The following is a 20,178-nucleotide window of genomic DNA, read 5'->3' as shown; positions in this document are numbered from 1 at the left end:
TTATGACTACACAGAGAACTTGTGTTGAGAAAGATTCTGTGGCTGTGTCTGCACTATGGAAGAAAGCACCATGACTAAGTAGCAATGTCTGTCTGCAGTGAGAAAACAATCACCTCATATCTTACATAAATTTGTCATCTGATGTGGGCTTGAACGTTTATGTACCTCCAAAATTCATGCAGAAATTTAACCCAATGGAACACTATAAAAATTTGAAGTTTTTAGGGGGTAATTAAGGCATGGGGATAGAGTCCTTATGAATAGGATTAGCGTCCTTATAAAAGAGCTTGAGGAAATCACTTTTGTCCTTCTTTGTCCTCTTTGTCTGCCATGCGAGGACAAAGAGATGATGTTGTCTTTGAAGAAGAGAGTAAGTCCCTGTAAAACACTGACTCTGCTGGAACCTTAATCTTGGACTTCCCAGCCTCCAGAACTGTGAGAAATAAATTTCTGTTTATAGATTACTCAATTTAAGATATTTTTATTATAGCAGTAGGAACAAAGACAGCACCTTAGATGGGATAAACTCTGAGGTGCCCTCTGAAATTTTGCAAATGTGTGCTTCATTTGTCTTTCAAGTGCTCCTCTGAAGAGTCATCTACAGCAACTGATGTGCTGTACACAGGTCAGAAGAACCTGGTTTAGCTTGCATGAAACTCTGCTGCAGTCTATTGGAAAACTTAGGGGAGAAATGGAAGCACATCTTCTTTGAAAAAGAAGGATTCTAAAAGGGTCTCAGTTTGGAGAGGTCCCTTTATCTGGGTAACCTTAGTCTCAAGCAAGCCCCAGACTGTTTTGGTGATGATTGGGGATGGTGGTCACCAGTAAAATCTAATTATAACCTTTTATACCTTATCTGATGAGTGACATTTTATGGGGAGATTAGAGAGCAGGTTTGAAGGTGTTACAAGCTAAAGCTGATGTAAACATTTCAGAATTGTTCTAATATTTATGACATAATTTTTAAAACTGTTGCGATGATAAAGAAACTTATGAGATCACCTAAGTAATTTTCATGGAAGAAACTGGATTCTATAACCAAGTTATATGTAAGAATAATGACAATAGGTTTCTTCACTGCAAGATCCCTCAAAACCTATAATGTATATGACATAAATCTCTAAGTGGGACATATGATTTATAGATTTATTGGAATATAAAACTTATTTACAGGGTATACATTAATATTTTGCAAAAGAAATGTTAGTGTGAAAGAGCTTGAGACATGTTTATCTGCAAAAACCTTATTTCATAGGTAAGAAAAAATTGGAAGTCCAGTGAGAATGAGTAGCTTGCACAGCTAGATTAGAAATCAATACCTTTTGGAAAATAATTTACCTTTTATTATGTATTTAGTATGATGGGTCCTATGCTGAGTTTCTAGTACCCATGATAGCATCTTATTAACAACCTCATGAGTCAGGTATTATTCCCATTTTACAAGTGAAGAGATGAGAGCTCAGAGGACAATCCCAACTTACTTAGTAAAAGGTGGAGCTTTGATTCAGGAGACTGTAAGCTTGCTCACAGCACTCCCTCATACCACTTATCTTCTCCTACTGCCACTGACAAAAATTGTTTAGTTTCCCATTCAGAATTTTACCAGGCTTTTCATACCTGTAATGTTGTCATAATTCCGGAAAGTCTTTTCTACATGGTCCCATTCAAGGAAAATGCATTTTCCAGTAAAAGGCTGAGCAATGACAACATACTCATCATTCATATAAGAAAAAGTGTCTATGGACAGTGATTGATAAGGCAGGTCTTGAGATTTTGCAAATTCTGCAAAAATAGGAAATGATGATGAGTAACTGTGAGCTAATCTCAATACCTTTTTCTTTGGCTAGATCTCAACTACCTGTAAGAAGTATATTTATTTTCAAGAAATAGTAAAATGGCAATTTTATTTTGCTTTTAAACATATGAAGTTTTAGTGGTTCACAATTTTTTAAATTAAAGTGCTCAGTCTGTTTTTAAGATATTAAAAAAATGAGTTCCTATACATACAAAAAAAAAGTAGTCCTTATTTTAATTTTATGCTATAAATTGATTTTGAGTACATTACCTGTAATGATGCAGTCAAAATCCTTGGATGAAAGGCTATTGATTTTGCGCTTCTTGTATTCTGGGGGGCCTTCACAGTAGATGTCTTCAACAGTTGCATTGGTGTGGCTAAGCCATTCCACCAGCCACTTCAATTTACAATCACAATTAAATGAATTCCCTCTAAGGTCCCTGAAAGACAAATTTCTGCTGCTTTTGCAGTACAAGGGCCCTGGTATGTCAGAAGCATGACTTCTTCAGCAATTAACATCAGCAAAATTACCATGCCTGGCTTTACATTGTGTCCTATGATCTGCCTTGGACTTGACTGACCACTTAGTTTGGGCTCAGAGAGTGACCACAGAGCACTTTTAAAGGCTACCCTAGTCCATGGAGCCTCACAACTTCCTCTCTTTTGGATTCAAAGGCAGTTTATCCCAGAGCAGTGCTATCAAATGAATAGTGTGTAAACCACATGTATAATTTAAATTTTTCTAGAGCTGCACTAAAAAAGTTCAAAAAAAGTGGAATTAATAATATGTTTTATTTTTTGGATGTAGTCAATGTAAACATTTTTGAGATATTTTACATCCTTTTTTAACTAAGTCTTTGAAGTCTACTGTGTATTTTATACTGACATTATATCTCAACTCATCCTAAATTCTCATCAGAAATGAGTTTTGATTTAATAAAATCTGTAGCTAAAGAAACATACAACTGGTTGTTTCAGACATATTTAAAAGTTTTTCAATAATTGACTGAAGAGCAATTTTCTTTTTTTTGGTACCGGGGATCGAACTTGGGTCCTTGCGCTTGCCCAGCAGGCAATGAAGCCACTGAGCTAAATCCCCGGCCCTGAAGAGCAATTTTTAAATATAAACTTAAAGTTTGAAAAGTTAAGGGGCAAGGATGTGGCTCAGTGATAGAGCATACATGAGCATATCTGAGTCCTTGGGTTCAACCCTGTGCACCCCCTCCCCCACCAAAGTAAAGTTTACAATTCAGCTCCTCAGTTGCTCTAGTAGCACATTGTAAGGGCTAAGTGACTATAAGTGTCATGCAGCACTATACTGGACAGCACAGGACTAGAGGACAGAATGTAGTGATTATTGTATCATATTTAATTAAATCAAATGAGTTCTTTGCTTTTCTTCTTTCTCACAGATATAATTAATTCTGATCCTATTCCATGGTCTACAAATTCAGTTTTAATAGGAAGTGACTTTGCCATAGTTAATGTATGCGTACAATAGCTCATGCTCGTACCAAATTATATAGCATAGTTCAAATTTTCCACAACTGATCCCAACTCACCAAGTTCTTTGTTTTTTTTTGGTTTTTCTTTGCCATTGTTTCTGTTCAGGAATTCCATTTCCTTTTCTGATCACACAAAATTCTTAAGACAGGTGCTGCCTAGTCTTCATGCATCACATAGCATTTAACAACATTTTTTAGGGGATACTTTCAAGAAAACCAAGAAATTCACTAAAAGGCAAGTTGGCTTGTATCCTTGTACATCTAAGATAATTCTTGATTTGGTCATAGTAGAGTAAGCCAAGAAGCCAAACCCATTATGGGATTCCCTAGACAGACTGAGACAATTTCAAGTGTTGGACTGACACAAGGATGGGATAGAAGGTCCTCCAAGAGCTATATCCCATATAGCTCCAAAATGGACCACCAGCCAAATTCCAAAACATTCCTGAACTGGCTTCATCTCTTAAGAGTCCTCTGATCAAGAATAATGAATGCCAACCCTTCTGGGCTATTGTAAACCACAGCAGATAGCTGATTCATGCAGAACTCTTTTACAAGTGTCTTGATTCTTGCACTCTCTTGGAAATGAACTGTTATTTAGGAATTGGGGTAATAGGCATGAAGGAGGGGCTGGGGTACTACTGAAGAGAACAAAGGAAGTTTTTCATTAGCTTCCTTATTTGAAGTTAAATACTGGGCTTAAAAGAAAATACTTGACTCAGATTTTGTTTGTTATTGGAGAAAAGTTGTTTTCAATATATGCTCTACAGCAATGATGGTGAACCTATGGCCTGTGTGTTGTTTTTCTTTCAAGACAAAAGATATTAATGTATGTGGTGTTTTTTCTAAACTAAAACCTCAGTATTCAGGTTTAATTGCAATGTTGGCACTTTGTGATAAATAAGGGTTGGGTTAAAGTTTTGGCACTCGTCTCTGAAAGGGTCACCATCACTGTTCTATAGCAAAGTACATAGAGTGAAAAAAATCTTTGTTTTCATTTACTCTTTTATTTGTTCCTATGTTCTACTTTAAGACATAAAATACCCTGCTAATGTTTTGGATGGCCATTAAAAGAACCTAAATTGCTTTTGAGAGGGTTAGGCATATAGTACTTGTTCTGCTTACAGCAAAATATATAAATTCCTTGCAAAGATCTTTCATTATGAGGCTTAAAAGTCAAAGTTTGAAAGCTCTTTTGTTTGAAAAAGGGTCAAAAATAATTAAGTTCATTCCCTTCCTGGGGCTTAAGCCAAATTCCTCAGGATTAAGCCTAGAGTTGTTGTTCAGTGTAATGAGAGAAAAGGCAAATTTCTTCCCTTCCCCCACTTCCTGCTCCATTTCTCTGTTGACCAACCGACCCAAGGGTGTAACCTTTCATCTTGTTCTGTCAGTTTCCCAGACTTCTTTATGTTATTTCTTTAGAGCCTGATTTCCTGGACCTCATGAGAAAAAAAGGGATCTTGATATTTCTGCCAGGGTCTCCTCTTCCTAGCCCTCAGAAACCCTATGGTCACCCTGTGCAGGCAGACACACACTTTGTCAAAGTAATGCCTGGTTACTGTATATTCAGAATTCCCAACAGTAAATACTGTGAAAGACTCGTATGCTAGTCTGTGTAAATTTAAAATTTAGGCTGATGTAAAATAAAAATTTAAAAATTTGGGTCTAATTTTAAAGCCAATTAAAAATTCTAGTCATCAACACCAGCTTTTCTTGTTAATTACTACAAATTAATTAGTAATGTCTTAAATCCTCTTACACATTTGTTAAAGAATCCAGGCCTTTGAAAATATCTTTTGGGAGTGTCTGGAGATTGTTGTTTGCGAGGCTCCTGGAAAAGAAAAGAGAGATACAAACTGTAGTGATAAATTAAATAAATGCACTCAATAACAAAGCTTAGCTATGAGTTTCTTTTATTGTTTCTACTTTACTAAATTCCTCATACTATAGCACTTTTAAATCTTCTAAGATGCCACTCAGATTCCTATTGTTATGTTTTCAATTTCTGACCTCTTTGTTTCAATATTCATTTAATGTTTACATAGCACTTTATATTGGTTAAAGGCAACAACAACAACAACAATAGCAACCAAGCAAGATGCTTAGATGCTTCTGTTTTCATTTAGAATAGAATGAGAGATTCACATCCTCAGATGTTTGGTCTATGCTGCCTCCAGTGATAACTCACTAACCTGGTGATAAGAGTCATCTCCAAATGCCCCCAGGCCTATGTCTTCTCCTGCCTTTCTCTCCCTCCCTTGCTTCAGAGCACTGCTAAACTTCCAAACAATAACCAATAGTACAATAGCTTTATGCCTTCTCCAACACACTTTCTTCTCTCTAAAACACATACATGATCCCCTTTTCTGATTTTTAAAAAAGCTTTTAACTCTACTCATTCTACCTCAGAAAAAAGCTTTCTCACAAATACTATCCAATGCATCCCCTTGATCTTTTTTCCCTTCTTCCGATTAGCTCTTGCTCGTCACAGGAATTATTTTTCCTTTCTCTTTCTATTTGTTCTTCCACAAATCTCTAGAATGATACTAATCAAAGTTAACAAATAGGAAACAATCTTATATGCATATTAGAAAAATGCAGAATAATAAAGTGCAGATGCTGTATAATCAAGAAAAAGCACTATGGGGCTGGGGATCTAGCTCAGTGGTGCTGCTGCCTGCTTTGCAAGTGGAAGGACCGGAGTTCAATCCCTGGTACCAAAAAAAAAAAAAAAAAAAAAAAGCAGTATGTACTAGAATTTTCTGGTTTTAGCAGCATATGTTACATATTTTTTCATAGTTTTTTTTTCAACAAAACAAATAAAAACTAAACAGCTTTGTTGGCCTCCAAAGCTCTTGTAAATCCTCTTAAAAGTCCTTTAAAACACTCTCAAAAGTCTATGTCATCATGTCCTCTAATTAAATGTGAGATTTCTCAAGTACAAATATTCAAGACTTGGAACTTATTATTTTTAGCTTATTATTTCATTGGGGGAAGTTAGAAATTACTACTAAGTGGTCATGTAATGTAAGAATGGGCATAGACTCAGAAAGTTCTAATCTCAATGATGGCCAATTTTGTGATGAAAGGCACAGCTTTGGAATCATTCCGTGCTAGGTTTAAATCCTGACTCAACCACTAACTGGTTATGTGACTTTGGTTATACAACTTTTCTGAGAGAATACTGGAGATAGTTTTAGAGATAATAGTGCCTTTAAAAAAATATAGATTATTGGAAAAAGAAAATGAGATAATGAAGAATAGTGCCTGGTACCTGAACTACTCTCAATAAAGACTAACTGGAAGTGGGCTGGGGATGTAGCTCAGTGGCACTGCACCTGCCTGGCAAGAACAAGCTTCTGAGTTCAATCGCTGGTACAAAAAAAAAAGATTAACTGGAAGAAGAGAAAGGAGAAGAGCTCCTGTGTACACTTGTCCAAGAAACAACATTTAGAAAACTGACCATATGAATGAATAGTATTAATAAAACACAGATAAGATTATTCAATAGAGTATCTCCACAATTCATCTGACTACTGTTTTTTAAAAAAACTTTTCTATGATGCTACAGCTCAGATCAAGTGTCTTGTGCATGCTAGGCAGGTGCTCTATCACTGAGCTATACTCCTCATCCATGACTGGTGTTTGAATGAAGAGATTTTTTCATGCTTTGGACCAGTTCAGAGTCACTATATGCGTCTCAATTGAGTTTCTGGCACAATGTCTTAAAATTCTCAAGCTAAGTGCTAAGTGGATCTCTCTCTCTCTCTCTCTCTCTCTCTCTCTCTTTCTCTCTCACCTTTCCTCCCTCCAGAACAAACTGCAACTGGCTGGAGGTTGGATTATAGGACAATGGAGATAAAATGTAGCAGTCAGATTCTGAATTATTATTGCCCATGGTATTACATAGGAAGAGGAACCATGTTTGCTTTCCTATCTGAGGGGAATATTTTATTTTATTTTGAGTGGGGGATATTTTAAATAATGCCAAATTTGGAAGTTTCATTTTCTGCCCAAAGCAGTAGAGCTCTAGGTCTCACATATCTAAAGTTGACTAACCTCAGAAACATCTGTCAAGATAGGGGTAGAGACTTAGAGCTTTGTGGCTTCTGGCAGAGATGGGGTTATTGTATGATAAGATGGAGGACTTTTAATCACAAGAATTAGGAGACGGGAGAGAAGGGCCAGCCAGCCTGGCTGTGGAGTGAGGCATTATGCTTCTTGCTGACTTCTTGTTACAAAGGGCTCTCACCTCTGAACCAGAGGCTTTTGGGGGTGGAGTAAGACAGCACGAGCAGTGCCAGAGAGAGAAATGGCTTGATGGATTTACTGCATTCAATGCCCACACTTTGCTGATCTACTGCACAAAACTCAGTGAAATACTGATTCACAATTTGCTGCTCATAAAGGCGATAAGGTAGAGTTTCATGTCTAGGTTTAGTGGGCAATAGTCCTGTGAAGGATGCTTAGACTTATAAAAGAAGCAAGAAGAAGAGGAAGTAAGACCCAGAAACAAGAGGAAGGCTTTTAGATGACAAAGGCCTAGGAAATGAAGTTCAGATAGGTTCCGTAAGTCTCTGAAGGACCCAGTGAGGAGAGGAGGTCACATATGGATGAACAGAAAGCAAGCAGAGGGGCTTGGGCAGAGAATGATTTAGGGAAGCAATACTGATAGAGCCTGGAAATTATTCTGCAAAAACTGCAACAGGGTCCCAATATAAAGCCACCTTCTAGTCCAGGCTGGTGGTAGGGACTGAATGATGCCTTAGATATGGAAGGGGCTCAGCAGAACCTGCAAGGTAAGGTGAAACATATGAAATGGACCTACAAGGAAGGAGCTGTGTCCTAGCTGTGGCCAAGTAAGAGAATTTGCCAGTTCACAAGTGAAGGAAGAGAAACTGGAAATATTTTCAGCCCAACTAATAAGTTAGGAAAGTTACTTGATTAAGCATTGTCAGTATCAGCAAGGAATTGGAAACAATCTTCATGTCCATTAATAAGGAATTGTGTAAATAAATGATGATTTATACTTAATGTGAAATATTTTGTGAATTAAAAAATAAAGTAGTTCTTTATTATTTAACATGAAGTGATGCTCAAGCGAATTAAAACACAGAGAATAGTATGTAGAGTGTAATAGCATTTAGAGTGTAGGAGAAAAGATACATGTCTGTAAGTGCATAATGAAACCCCTATAAAGTTATATAAAAATGGTTGAGGTTACATCTTGGATTGGGTTTACTGGAATCATTCATTTTGCTATGGAAGTGTCTGGATTGTAAGGTTTTTTTTTTATTAGTAAGCATGTATGATTATTTTATAGTCAGAAGAAATGAAAAATGGCATTAACTTTTCAAAAAGACCCTGTTGCTTAGTAAATATATGGTTCTGTCTATTGAGGATGAGTCATTCTAAATCAATCACTTGGCTGCATTCATCAGACTCCAAAGCCATACAAGTAGTGTGGGAATCATGGTCAGCACTCAGATGTCTGAGTGGTCAGGTCAGGCAAACATTTTTCACAAGACCTTCTGCAGGATGGAACTACCTGTTTCCTCCAAAATTCCCACATGGTTTCAAGCCTTCATTCTCTGGGGAGTTTGGGGACCATAGTCAGCCTGGCATGGAGCCTATGCTATGAGTTCTCTGCTTGGTGAAAGCGAGCAATGAGGAAGAACTGGAACCTCCAGAAAGCTTCATGGTTTTGAGGCTTTCAGGAAGATTCTCCAGAGCAGAATGATGCCAAGGGTACCAGGCCAGGGTCACTAGGAAGGAAAAGGCTGTGTCATAGTGGCTTACCATTTGGTTGTTACACATAAAGGGTGAAGAAAATGAAATTTGGTCTCTGTTACGTTGATCAAACATCTAAAGATACTGAGACAGCACTTTTTGGATTAAGATTAGAGTTATTTGGGGGTTGATTGTTAGGGTCATTTGATACTTTAGATTCTACTTTTCCCTTGGGTTTTGCCATCAGAAAGAAAAATATTTTGGTTAAGTTTTGTCCTTCCTGTACCCCTCTTTCAGCTTCACAGTGCAATGACTTAATATTACTCCTTTTCATAATAGAAGGTCTGTTTGAAATATGTTTTTTTTGTTGTTTTTTGTTTTTGTTTTTTGGTTTTTTTTTTTTGGTACCGGAGATCGAACTTGGGTCCTTACGCTTGCGTAGCAGGTGAAATATGTGATATATCCTTTGTAAAACTGGTTGTAGCTGAACTTCCTGACATCACTTAGTTCATTAGTACCTCTCTGGGTTTCTGTTTTGATATCTTCAAATCTGAGTTTCATTGATTTGATAATTAACACCTGAAGACCAAGAGCAATGAGAGATTTGAGAAAACATTTCATCACTGTTAATTTTTTCAAGGATGATTCAGCTATGAGTATGGCATGAATATTTCTCTTTCCACGGTATCCCCGAGGCCTAGCATTGTGACTGGCCCAGAGTTGGCCCTTGTAGATACTTTTAAATGAATAAATGAATGAGGCAGTCTGGAGTGGATGAGAGGAAGGGAACTGATAAAGGAAAAAGCAGTGGTTGTTTCCCTTAGGCTCCTGTGCCAGGATATTGACTTGGGGAGAGAGTGCAAAGCCCTGTGAATTACCCTTGCCAGCCACCACCATGTAATGTAGGCCTGCTCTCACAGCATACCCTCTCCTCCCTCAGCTCACTGTGGTGATTATTGCAAGGTGACATGGTGGCTCTTGAAAGTGTGACTTCAATTCAGAGTCTACTTGAGAAATATCCTTTAAAACACCTAGGGTATTGCTCAACTGAAACTAGTTGAATAGGAGCAAGCATTCTCAAGGGCAGACTGCCATCCTTTTCTGACAGAAATGATGACCATTTCCTCCACTTTGGTGTTCTGATGGTTTACCCAAGAAAACCTCTGATTATGGCTATGGAACCTACTGGAAAGTCTTATCTCTAAGGCAGACCAGACTGGCTCAACCAACATGTTTGTTTCAGTGCCATGAAGCTGTGCTGCTAAGAAAGCAGCACCCACAGCCATCTGGGGTGCTCCCAGCATCCCTGCAATGCAGATTCTCAGCTTAGGTTTGTGTCTTACTGAACTTCCAGCATTGAAGTGCAGTTATTTTGATTTCATATGAAATGTTTGAAGGGAATGAGTACATGGCAGCATTAGGAGTCCTGACCCAGGTTAGGCAGTGAGTTCTAGTTTCTTCCTCCACAAGGGTGTTTACTGCATACTAGGCTGTGTTCTAATAATTTTTCAGATATTGACTCATTGAACCTCAAATCAACCTTAGGAGACAGGTACTTCTGAGTACCTTGCTATCCCTCACTCTCATTTTCACAGGTTATCACCCCCATTTTACACATGAGCAGTCTGGGTCACAGTAAGGCTAAAGAAACTGACCAAGGTCCCCTAGGCTTTGAACCTAGGTATCTGGTAGCAGACGATCTCCCCTCAGCCTCTACATCATGTTACCTCTTTACATATATGTCAATGTGAAAGCTAAAACAAAGACATCTTGCCTGACTGATTGGGGCCACATAGGCATCCTGAGTTTGAAGACTGTTATATATATTCTTTGTACCGCTACAGGGCTGATCAGCCAGTAGCTCCTTCACAACATGTACAGATTGATGACAATTTCCCCTAAATATCTTTATACACTCATACAAATAACCCTGGCTCTAGCAGGCCACAACTACAGTGACATTTATGTGGCACCCAAGGGAAAAAAGCTCAATGAGTATTAACAGAAATCAATAGTAATGTTTAGAGATTTTGTTATCATTGTCTATAAAGTAATTTAAATTCACTTTATGACTACAAAAATAATATATCATGACAGAAAAACTCAGATCTTGTGAAGTATACAAACCATTCGATGACTTATGTTAAACATGAATGTGATCTGTCCCTTTGAACTCATGCAGAAATTTAACCCCCAGCATCATATATTAGAGACACTAAGAGGGTGAAAACTTAATCTGTCTATGGAGTTTAGAAGTGGAGCCTTTAGAAAATGACAAGGTTTAGATAAGGTCATTAGTGTTGACTGCATCCTGTTGGCTTTATAAGAGGTGAGATAGAGATAAGACACAGAGACAGAAGTGTGTGCTTCCAGCATCTTTCCACATGACGCTAGATGCCATCTCAGGACTGTGCCAGCAAGAGGGCCATTGCCAGAACTAAGCCAGTGCTAGTGCCATGCCCTTGAAATTTCCAAAGCAGCATGGTAAATAAATCTCTTTTTCTCATAAAGTTAGCTTGGTGCAGGTATTTCATTATAGTAAGAAAAATCTAACTAATATGGATGCATAATATTAGAACAGTGATTCAGAAAAAAATAATTGAGATTTAGCCCCAGGAATTGACAGATTTTCTAGGGATTTACCTATAAGGAGCTCACTCACTCTTCCTTTTCTGAGGGCTAATTTGGAAGGAAAAGGATTTTGCCATCTCTATCTCTTCTCTATCTCTATCTCTATCTCTATCTCTATCTCTAACTCCATCTCTATCTCTATCTTTATCTCTTTCTCTAGCTCTAGCTCTAGCTCTAGCTCTATCTAATCTATCTATAATGCTGGGGAACCTATGGTACATGTGCTACAGTGGGCACTCAGAGCCCTCTCTATCCGCAAGAGAGCCGCTTCACCCCAGAATTGCCCCAGCAGCCAAGCATTCAGGTTTAATTACAGTGTTGGCACTTTGGGATAAATAAGTGGATTTTGGGTTGCAGTTTGGACATTCAGTCTCCAAAAGTTTCTCCATCACTGATATATAGTATCTTTCAATTGTCTGTAAAGACAGCTCTTGTCTCTTTAGAAAATAAGTCTACTGAAAAATAAGTTTACTGTATTAGAAAATGAAAAAGTTCATTATTTCTTTAGCAAAGGACTAAGCTTAGGTTGTCTTCTTGGAGTAGCTTTAATATTAGGTCACAGTGGGAACCATTTCAATCTAACAATGTGCATCTAATCACAACTATCTGCATTTGGAGACTGAGAGCAACAATGGTAGGGCTCTTGTCTTCAGGATCTCTTTCTTCTCTAGTCAGGTTTGTTCAAGTCATGCCCCAAGGAAGGATCCAGTCAACTCAATAAGAGCTTCCTGGTCCTGCTCTAACAGACATGGTAGGGACATCACTAGGAAAGTGAAAACCTAGGGAAACTCTGGTGACTGCTGACTAACTGGTGAGCCACTTCAACTCAAGGTAGACCTCAATGTTCTCATTCATCACCAAGGTGATGCTATTGCTCTTTTCTTCCACAGACTTCTAGGAGACTATAATGAGGTCAAGAACATGAAATAGCTTTGTAAACTCCAATCAGCATGTACAGGTTAGAGGGTGAGATGTTTGCCTTTCTATTGGGAAGAACTAGCCAGAGGTGGGGAAAAGTGACTTTCAAGCCAAAAATCTTAAAGAGGAAATCAATGGTTTAAACAAATTCTGGGTTTATTTGTAAGCAGTAAAATAGTAAAAAATGAACTGAATGTACTGAGCAGGCAAAAGGACATTTGGCTTTCAAATACTGCCCACTCTCTCTTTAAAAGGAAGAAAGGAAGGAAGGAAATATACCTTGAAAAATAGCTTAATTAGGAAGGAGAATAAAATGTGGAGACAAAGGCTCTCATTGAGAAAGTATTTGTTTAATTTCTTCTGCTAGAACAATGATGGTGAAGCTTTTAGAAATGAGTGCCCAAACTGCAACCCTAAACCTACTTATCTATTGCAAAGTGCCAACACTGCAATTAAACTTGAATATGAGGTTTTAATTTAGGGGAATAAACAACAACTCATACATTAACATCTTTTGTCTTAAAAACAACATGCATGCCATAGGTTTACCACCCTTAAGCTAGAATGAGATCCCCTTGGGGGGCCTAGAGCTTACCATCTTTATGGATCCTATTCTTTATAAAGTATAAGTCACATTTCTAGAAACTATTTAGAACAAACCATATAGCACTACCATTTTTGTAGATCAAAAGAGTCTAATATGAGTCAAACTAATGAGTGTTAGACCAAAATGCAGAAAATCTAAGGATCATATTTATTCAGTCAACATTTCCCCAACACAATTCCTTTCCACTTCCACCACTGGTTTAGACAGTCAGGACTTCTTTTTCCCTTTAGAATCATGCCTTTCTTCATGCCTCTGTTTTCCCTTGAGCTTGGAAATTTCTAAATAGCACATGCCAAACCATTTTTCTCTACTTATAGATTCTGTACCACTAAAGAAGAGGCTTCATTTTTCACCCAAATTTCAATTCCATTTCATTTGATGGACACAATGGGCTCTTGTCAAGCAAACTGTGTGTTCTTCCCTATGGTGTTATACAGATTTTTTCTTTCTCCCTCTCCTGTCCTCACCATGCCCCATTCTTCCTTCCTTTCTACTGAGATAGGGAGAACATTTTCTCCCATTCTGTGCAGGAGGGTAGAGCGCTTCTGTCCACTTTATTCTTTGATGCATCCTGGTGCCTGGAAATGAGTATGTTGATAGAGCAGATTAAGGTTGATGGGATGACAATGACCCCTTGCATCTTTATTTAGCAATAATGAGACATATATTCAACACTTGAGAAATAGTCATAAGATGGGTAATTAGCCAGGGCAATTCAACTATTGAGTCAGTATTTTTGCAATTCCATAACTCAGCAGTTCACTACTTATATATTCCCTTCAAGATTCTGTTTTTACATCTCTAACATAGGAATTGTTGTGTCTACTTAACAGGATTATCGAGAAGATTAAATGAAAATTGATGTAAAGCCTAACGGCTAACATAATATGTGTTACTGTCATTTCTTCCCATGCTTTTCTAGTTTCCTTAAAAATATATCTGTGTGTGTACGTGTATGTGTATGCCTATGACTATGTCTCTGTCTGTATCTATGTGTGTCCACAGGAGGGAGAAGGATCTAAAAGAAACAGTACAGTCCACACTGTTCAGAGTTTCTCAACCTTCCCCTTATGCCATTTTAGACTAGACAATTCTTGGCTGTGAGAGATTGTCCTGTGCACTGTAGATTACTTAGGAGCAACTCTGCCCTCCACTCACTAGATGCCAGTTACATCCCCAAGTTGTGACAGGCAAGCATGTCCTTAGATACTACCAAATGTTCCCTGGGAGACAAAATTGCCCCCTGTTAAGAATAACTACTGTAGCTCTGCTCATACACTGAATAATTAAATATTTCACTTATAAATAATTTGTTCAGGTACTAGGTAGACATTGCTCATGGCTATTTTAGGTTTAAAAGTATATAAAGTCAAGGTTTATCCAGAAAAAAAGCTAATCTTAAACTAAAGTATATAGCCAACCCATAATCATCCATGAAGTGAGCAATGTTGTAGATAATAAAAAAGTTATTTCAGTCACACAATTTCTATGTGTTGGATTGCTTTTCTAATCATGGATGGTTTGGGCTAAAAATAGTAGTAGTAATCAATTTCCTGAACACATGCTGACAGACGGCAGAGAGAAAAGGCAAGTGTGTGTGAAGAGAAATCACTTGGGTTCTTAAATTCTCATGGGTGCTCATAAAATAGGAACTTTAACCACAGGTGATCAACTTGCATTATCTGTTGGCAAACTTAAAAAGTAATAGCAACCTTCATACTTACAGGTGAATTAAAGACTTTAGTCCCCGGAAAGTATGTCTTGAAATGGACTTGATGTTGTTGTTTTCTATGAATCTGCAATAGGTCATAATACTTTGATCAGACAGCTGCCTGGAACCTGAGAGTACTTGTCCTGATTCATCATGTGAAAAAAAAAATGTCATTTTACTTACAGATACTCTAGATGTGGAAGACCAATAAAGGCATCATCACTGATCACATCAAAGGAGTTTGATGTGAATAACCTGCCCAGAAAAAGTATACAATGAAAATTGTCAAACTGACAGATTGTCAATTTTTGCTACTGTTATCTTTCAGAGAATTGAGTGGGGGTTGTACACAGAAAAATACCTGGAAGTCTGTCTTCTACAGTGCTATTTATTGCAGACACTCTTTGTAGCTTTTCTTAGTCCTAATCACTTTCTCATCAAATACTCATTAAAGGTGCTTGTGCTCCATTCTTTACAACCATGGCTACCATCTGCCCCAGGTAACATTTTGAGATACAAGCAAAGCAGGTATGACAGCAGATGCAGACAAACCAGCTTTTGGATGTTTCCACAACAGAGACACTAACAACCTTTTCCACTTGCCCTGGAAACCTCTGGAACATTCTGGTGGATGAATTAATGGTGCTTTGGGATTTTAATCTTAGGAAACCTACAAATATTCAGCTGCATGCCCAGTTGTGTTTTATCTCAGACAGGTCACTGAGACTAGCTTGATGAATATCGACTGACCTTGAAAGTAAGACAAAATGAGGATAGGAAACAATGAGGTTTAGAATCTTAGACCATTTATTTCTAACTAGTTGAAAGAAACACTTTTACTTGGACAAATTTATTCACAATTTCAAAATCCAAAGGGATCTGGTTTCAAAATTTCTGGTGAAAAAGGACATCAATTAGCTGTCCCCACACCCTGTTAAACTCTTTGGGGAACTTGCCACTTTTCTGAATGAAAGGCTTGAAAGAAGTACTGCTAGATCAAATGATAGAATTGTGTATTCTATAATAATAACATAACAATACTAATTCTGTTACTAAAAGCTTGTAATTTTTACTTTTAGCATTTAAAGATTAAAAATAATTGTCACTAACTTGCTAAGTGACTTCATCTCTGAGCTTGCTAACTAAGAGGATTAAAACTAGGAGATCTCACTTTCTAACATTTAAGAGTAATTTTTTTGACATCTGGGGTTGCTTCGGGATAATCAGAGGAGGAGAACAACAGGGCATTAGAGAAGAATTAGGCATGAATTGATAATTTTTGATACTGAAATATGGGTACATGGCAGTGAATTTTACTATTATCTTAACTTTTATATATACTTGGAATTTTCCAATGAAAATGGAAGTGGGAGGATGAACCAAACAAGCAAAATGAGATGCTCTCTTGGATTACTTTCTAAACTACCATTCCTGGAGTGGTGTGGGATTCTCTTCTTATCCCTTTTCCCTCTAATATCACAGCTTTTTACTCAAGCAATTCACTAGGCTCTGAAAAACCAACACTAATGAATTGGAGGCATATCAAAGCCTATAGTAATTAAAACAAATTTAAAGGTTTATGAATTTTGCTACCACTTTGGTAATGGTTTCTTCTCACTTTATGGTTCTGGAAAACAATAGAATATTCAGCCTTACTCCAAGGTAAGCTGACTCCAAAGGCTTCTATAGGCTCCAGGTTTTCGTTTCATTCTGCATAGCCAGCATCATAGCCAGACTTCAGCAAGGCAGAAATACATATAGAGAAGTACTTCCCATGCTCAAAGATTTGTAAATTGCCCTATAGTTGACTGGAGATTTCATCATTACACTCTAAGTAACCAGAAGAAATAGCTTTCATTGCTAGTTCTCTTTATGGTAAGTTGGATGAAAGATGAAGAGGGAAATGGACGTTAGTGGACATAATCTGCACAGGCATGTCACAGAAGTGAAAAGAAGGATTTCCACTAGAATTCTGTCTGCTTGTTCACTGCTTATCCCTAGCATAGTGCCTGTCCCAGAGGGGATATTGAATAAATATTTGCTGAACAAAGAAGGATTCACTTTACATTAAATTCCCATTGTTACTAGGTTACTAGATTGAATGTTCCTTACAGCAGGGCCTTTTCATTATTTGTTTTTGTAACCCTAGCTCTGATTACAGTTCTTAAATGAAAAAATGTTTATTGAACTAGATTTAAGGACTGAAACATCTGGCTAAAATTATGTGCAAAAATAAGAATGAATATTTGAAGGAATGAAGCTAGAACACAATAAACTACATACCATAAGATTGCACTTATATAAAGAACAAAAACAAGTAAAACTAATCTGTGCTGATAGAACTCAAGATAGTGGTTATTCTTGGAGGCCAGTTCTAACTAGAAGGGGAGACAAGGAATGTCTTCGGGTGGTGATAATGCCTTCTTTCTTTCTTCCTCTCTGCCTCTCATTCTTTTTTTCTCTTCTTCTTTCTTATGTATCTTTCTTTCCGGTACTCGGAATTGAACATAGGCCCTTGCACTGAACTACATTTCCACCCCTTTTTTATTTTGAGACAAAGTCTTGCTAAGTTACTAAATTTCCAAAGCTGGGCTTGAACTTTTGATCTTTCTGCCTCAGCCTCCCAGAGTGCTGGCATTCCAGGTGTGTACCATGCCTGGCTAATGTTTGGCTGGTTGACCTGGGCAGTGATTACAAAGGTATTCAGTTTTTTAAAAGCCATTAAGAAGTTTACCTATCATATGTGTTCTTTTCTTTATGTAGATTATACTTTAATAAAAAATTTCTTATGAAAACTAAAAAACTTTTCTGGCTAAGATAATAATGAATATCATAGTCCTTTAGTTTTCATTTCAGTTGTAGTTTCTATGGACAAGGATGTGTAAAATTATACATGCATTCTAAATCTAGTTAAGTGGGCTTTCCATTTTATTAACATATATATATATATATATTTGAAAAGACTCATACATCATGTTGTATAGAGAGGGTAAAACCTTCGTCTTTAATTTTTTATGGATTCCTGGAAATGTTTAATTTCAATATTATGATTTATGACTGAACCAAGTATGTTCAAGTATCCTACAGTTCTGTAGAGGGAAATGGTGCTCACATACAATAGATTTTGGGCAGGCCAGGGTAGCTGTGTTTTATACTGTAAAATGTGTGTCCCTTCTCATGAATTATTAGGGAACAAAAGACTCAGCTGTTTCCCCAGAGTAGCCAGTCTTTAGGTCAGGCAGCATCCTATGGCCCAAGTAGCCTGATTCAAAACAGTGTGTTGGGCTAAGATGATACTCATTGTTGTGTAGGAAAATGGAGCCAGGCTGCAGAGGAGCTGAGGGCTGAGTGGGGTCCATGGCAAGTAAGAAGTGTGTGCAGGGAATATGTAGGAGAGAGCTGAATGTGGAGGAGCCTCACTAAGGGAAGTGTGTTGAAGGCAGGCATAGAGGGTGATGCCTACATTTGTGTTAGATCCTATCCCAGTACTTCTCAATCTTGGTTGCACATGGGATCACCTGGGGAGCTTAAAAAATACTGACCACCTAAGTCCCACCCTCAAGAATTCTTGTTAAATTCTATACCTGGAGCGTGGTCCAGGCTATTTCAAAGCTCCCCGTAAGATGCATCTGCAGCCACTGTGAATGTAGTAAGCTTTCTAGGTCAGTCAAAATATCCTCCTTTACTTGTGATGGCCTCTGCTCCTTTCCACAATCTGACTGCTGTGGGACATGGAGGAACTGTGGATTTCCTGCCCTCCATAACTACATATAGCAAGAGTCTGCAATAATTACTAGTCGAATGTTACAGCTGTCCTCACAACAATAGTGTTATGGAGAGGTTCATGAGGGCCAATGTGCAGTCTCAATGATCTTGTCACACTGATTGGAGATGTAGGCTTAACAAACTTGCTAAGAGACATCCTATATTTGTAGAGAAGTCATGTAGAATTTGTCCTCTTCCCTGGTCCTATGAGAACATCTGAGGGCACTGCCATTTCCTCTCAAGGATAGAAAAAGCCAGGTAATTTCCCCCTAAAATTTAAAGATAGACAAAGGTACGTTCCCTGACCTATTTGTACCCCCATCCCGGCAAGGGCTGTGCACTTTTGAATTCAGTAAGAAAGGGGCCTGTAAAGAAGTAAGGAGGGCTTTTCTCTTTTGCAACTGAGGGAGTATATATTCCCTTACCAGGAAGGAGATTTAGAAAGACCGTATATATAAACTATCAGGCTGGCACAATTCATTTTCAAATGACAGTTATTGTCTTCATAATAACGTACATTTCAAAACATCCTGCCTGGATTATCTCATTTGGTCTTTGGGAGAACTCTGTGAAAGTAGTAGAGGAAGAGTTGCTATCTGTTTGGTAGGAAAAAACTAAGATCCCAAAGACTACTAAAGGCTTTGTTCTAGGTCATGAGACCAAGACCCTGAGTCCTGCACCCTTTTCACATGCTGGGTGACTCTTATCATAGGCCCCCAGGTCACATAATGTCATAATGTGCACATTCTGGTGAATAGCCATAATAACCTTACTCAGTTCATATGGTCTTAAGAGATAATTAAATAATAATCCTTTTTTGAAAACAATTAACCAGTGTAAGTAGTCTCAAAGCCACGTCAAGATCATATCAATTTTTAAAAGAAAAATGTTTAAAAATTTTGAATATAATTTGGTGTATTCTGTTTATGAATAATACATGATCACTATAGAAATTTTGGAAAATTTAGAAAAGCTTAAAAATAAATAAATAAATAACATCATTATACTACCTACAGACACTGATATGCATATACATAATACATATAAGATACCTACACATGTATATTTGTAAAGTTGAGATAATTTTTATATTGTTTTATATACTTTTCATTTGCTTATTTAATTATGAACAATTTTTCATGATAATTTTTGGTTAATATAGTTTTTGTTTGCTTATTTTTGAGACAAAGGTCTCGCTATGTAGTTCAGACTGGCCTTGAATTCACTATGTATCCCAGGCTGGCCTGGAACTCATGGCAAGTGCTGGGATTACTGCCTCAGCCTCTCACATGGAATTACAGGCATGTGCCACCACATCCAACAATAATACAGTTTTAACAGATATAGCTTTAACAGTTTTGGATAATGGGTATACAATGATTTGAATTTTTTATTATTGATTCCAATGTTTAGTATCATAAACACTATCATAACTATCCTTATATATAAATATTTTCCTATCTATAATCTTTATGATAGACAAGACAGATTTCTAAAGGCATCACATTGGATTAGA

At 37.5% G+C, this 20,178-nt stretch overlaps 1 protein-coding gene across 4 annotated transcripts in view; it reads right to left on the bottom strand.

Moving 5' to 3' along the window:
* Positions 1-20,178, bottom strand: part of Lgi1 (leucine rich glioma inactivated 1) — a 35,720-nt gene that overhangs the window by 4,680 nt on the left and 10,862 nt on the right. For 2 of the 4 annotated variants that reach the window (XM_004838530.4, XM_021253071.2), the window contains 5 exons: positions 15,081-15,152; positions 14,911-14,982; positions 5,060-5,131; positions 2,066-2,235; positions 1,618-1,782 (listed from right to left, as the gene is read on the bottom strand). In XM_004838530.4, the coding sequence (XP_004838587.1) occupies positions 1,618-1,782; positions 2,066-2,235; positions 5,060-5,131; positions 14,911-14,982; positions 15,081-15,152 (551 nt within the window). The remainder of the gene's footprint in view (positions 1-1,617; positions 1,783-2,065; positions 2,236-5,059; positions 5,132-14,910; positions 14,983-15,080; positions 15,153-20,178) is intronic. The other 2 variants (XM_087184940.1, XM_013069862.3) reach the window with 2 other exon arrangements.

Source organism: Heterocephalus glaber, unplaced genomic scaffold (genome assembly GCF_053883595.1).
Source record: "Heterocephalus glaber isolate CG9 unplaced genomic scaffold, H.glaber_assembly_v1.0 deba00001497, whole genome shotgun sequence".
Taxonomy (NCBI): domain Eukaryota; kingdom Metazoa; phylum Chordata; class Mammalia; order Rodentia; family Bathyergidae; genus Heterocephalus; species Heterocephalus glaber.
The sequence above is the reverse complement of the archived record's forward strand: the minus strand, read 5'-3'. Positions and strand labels throughout refer to the sequence as shown.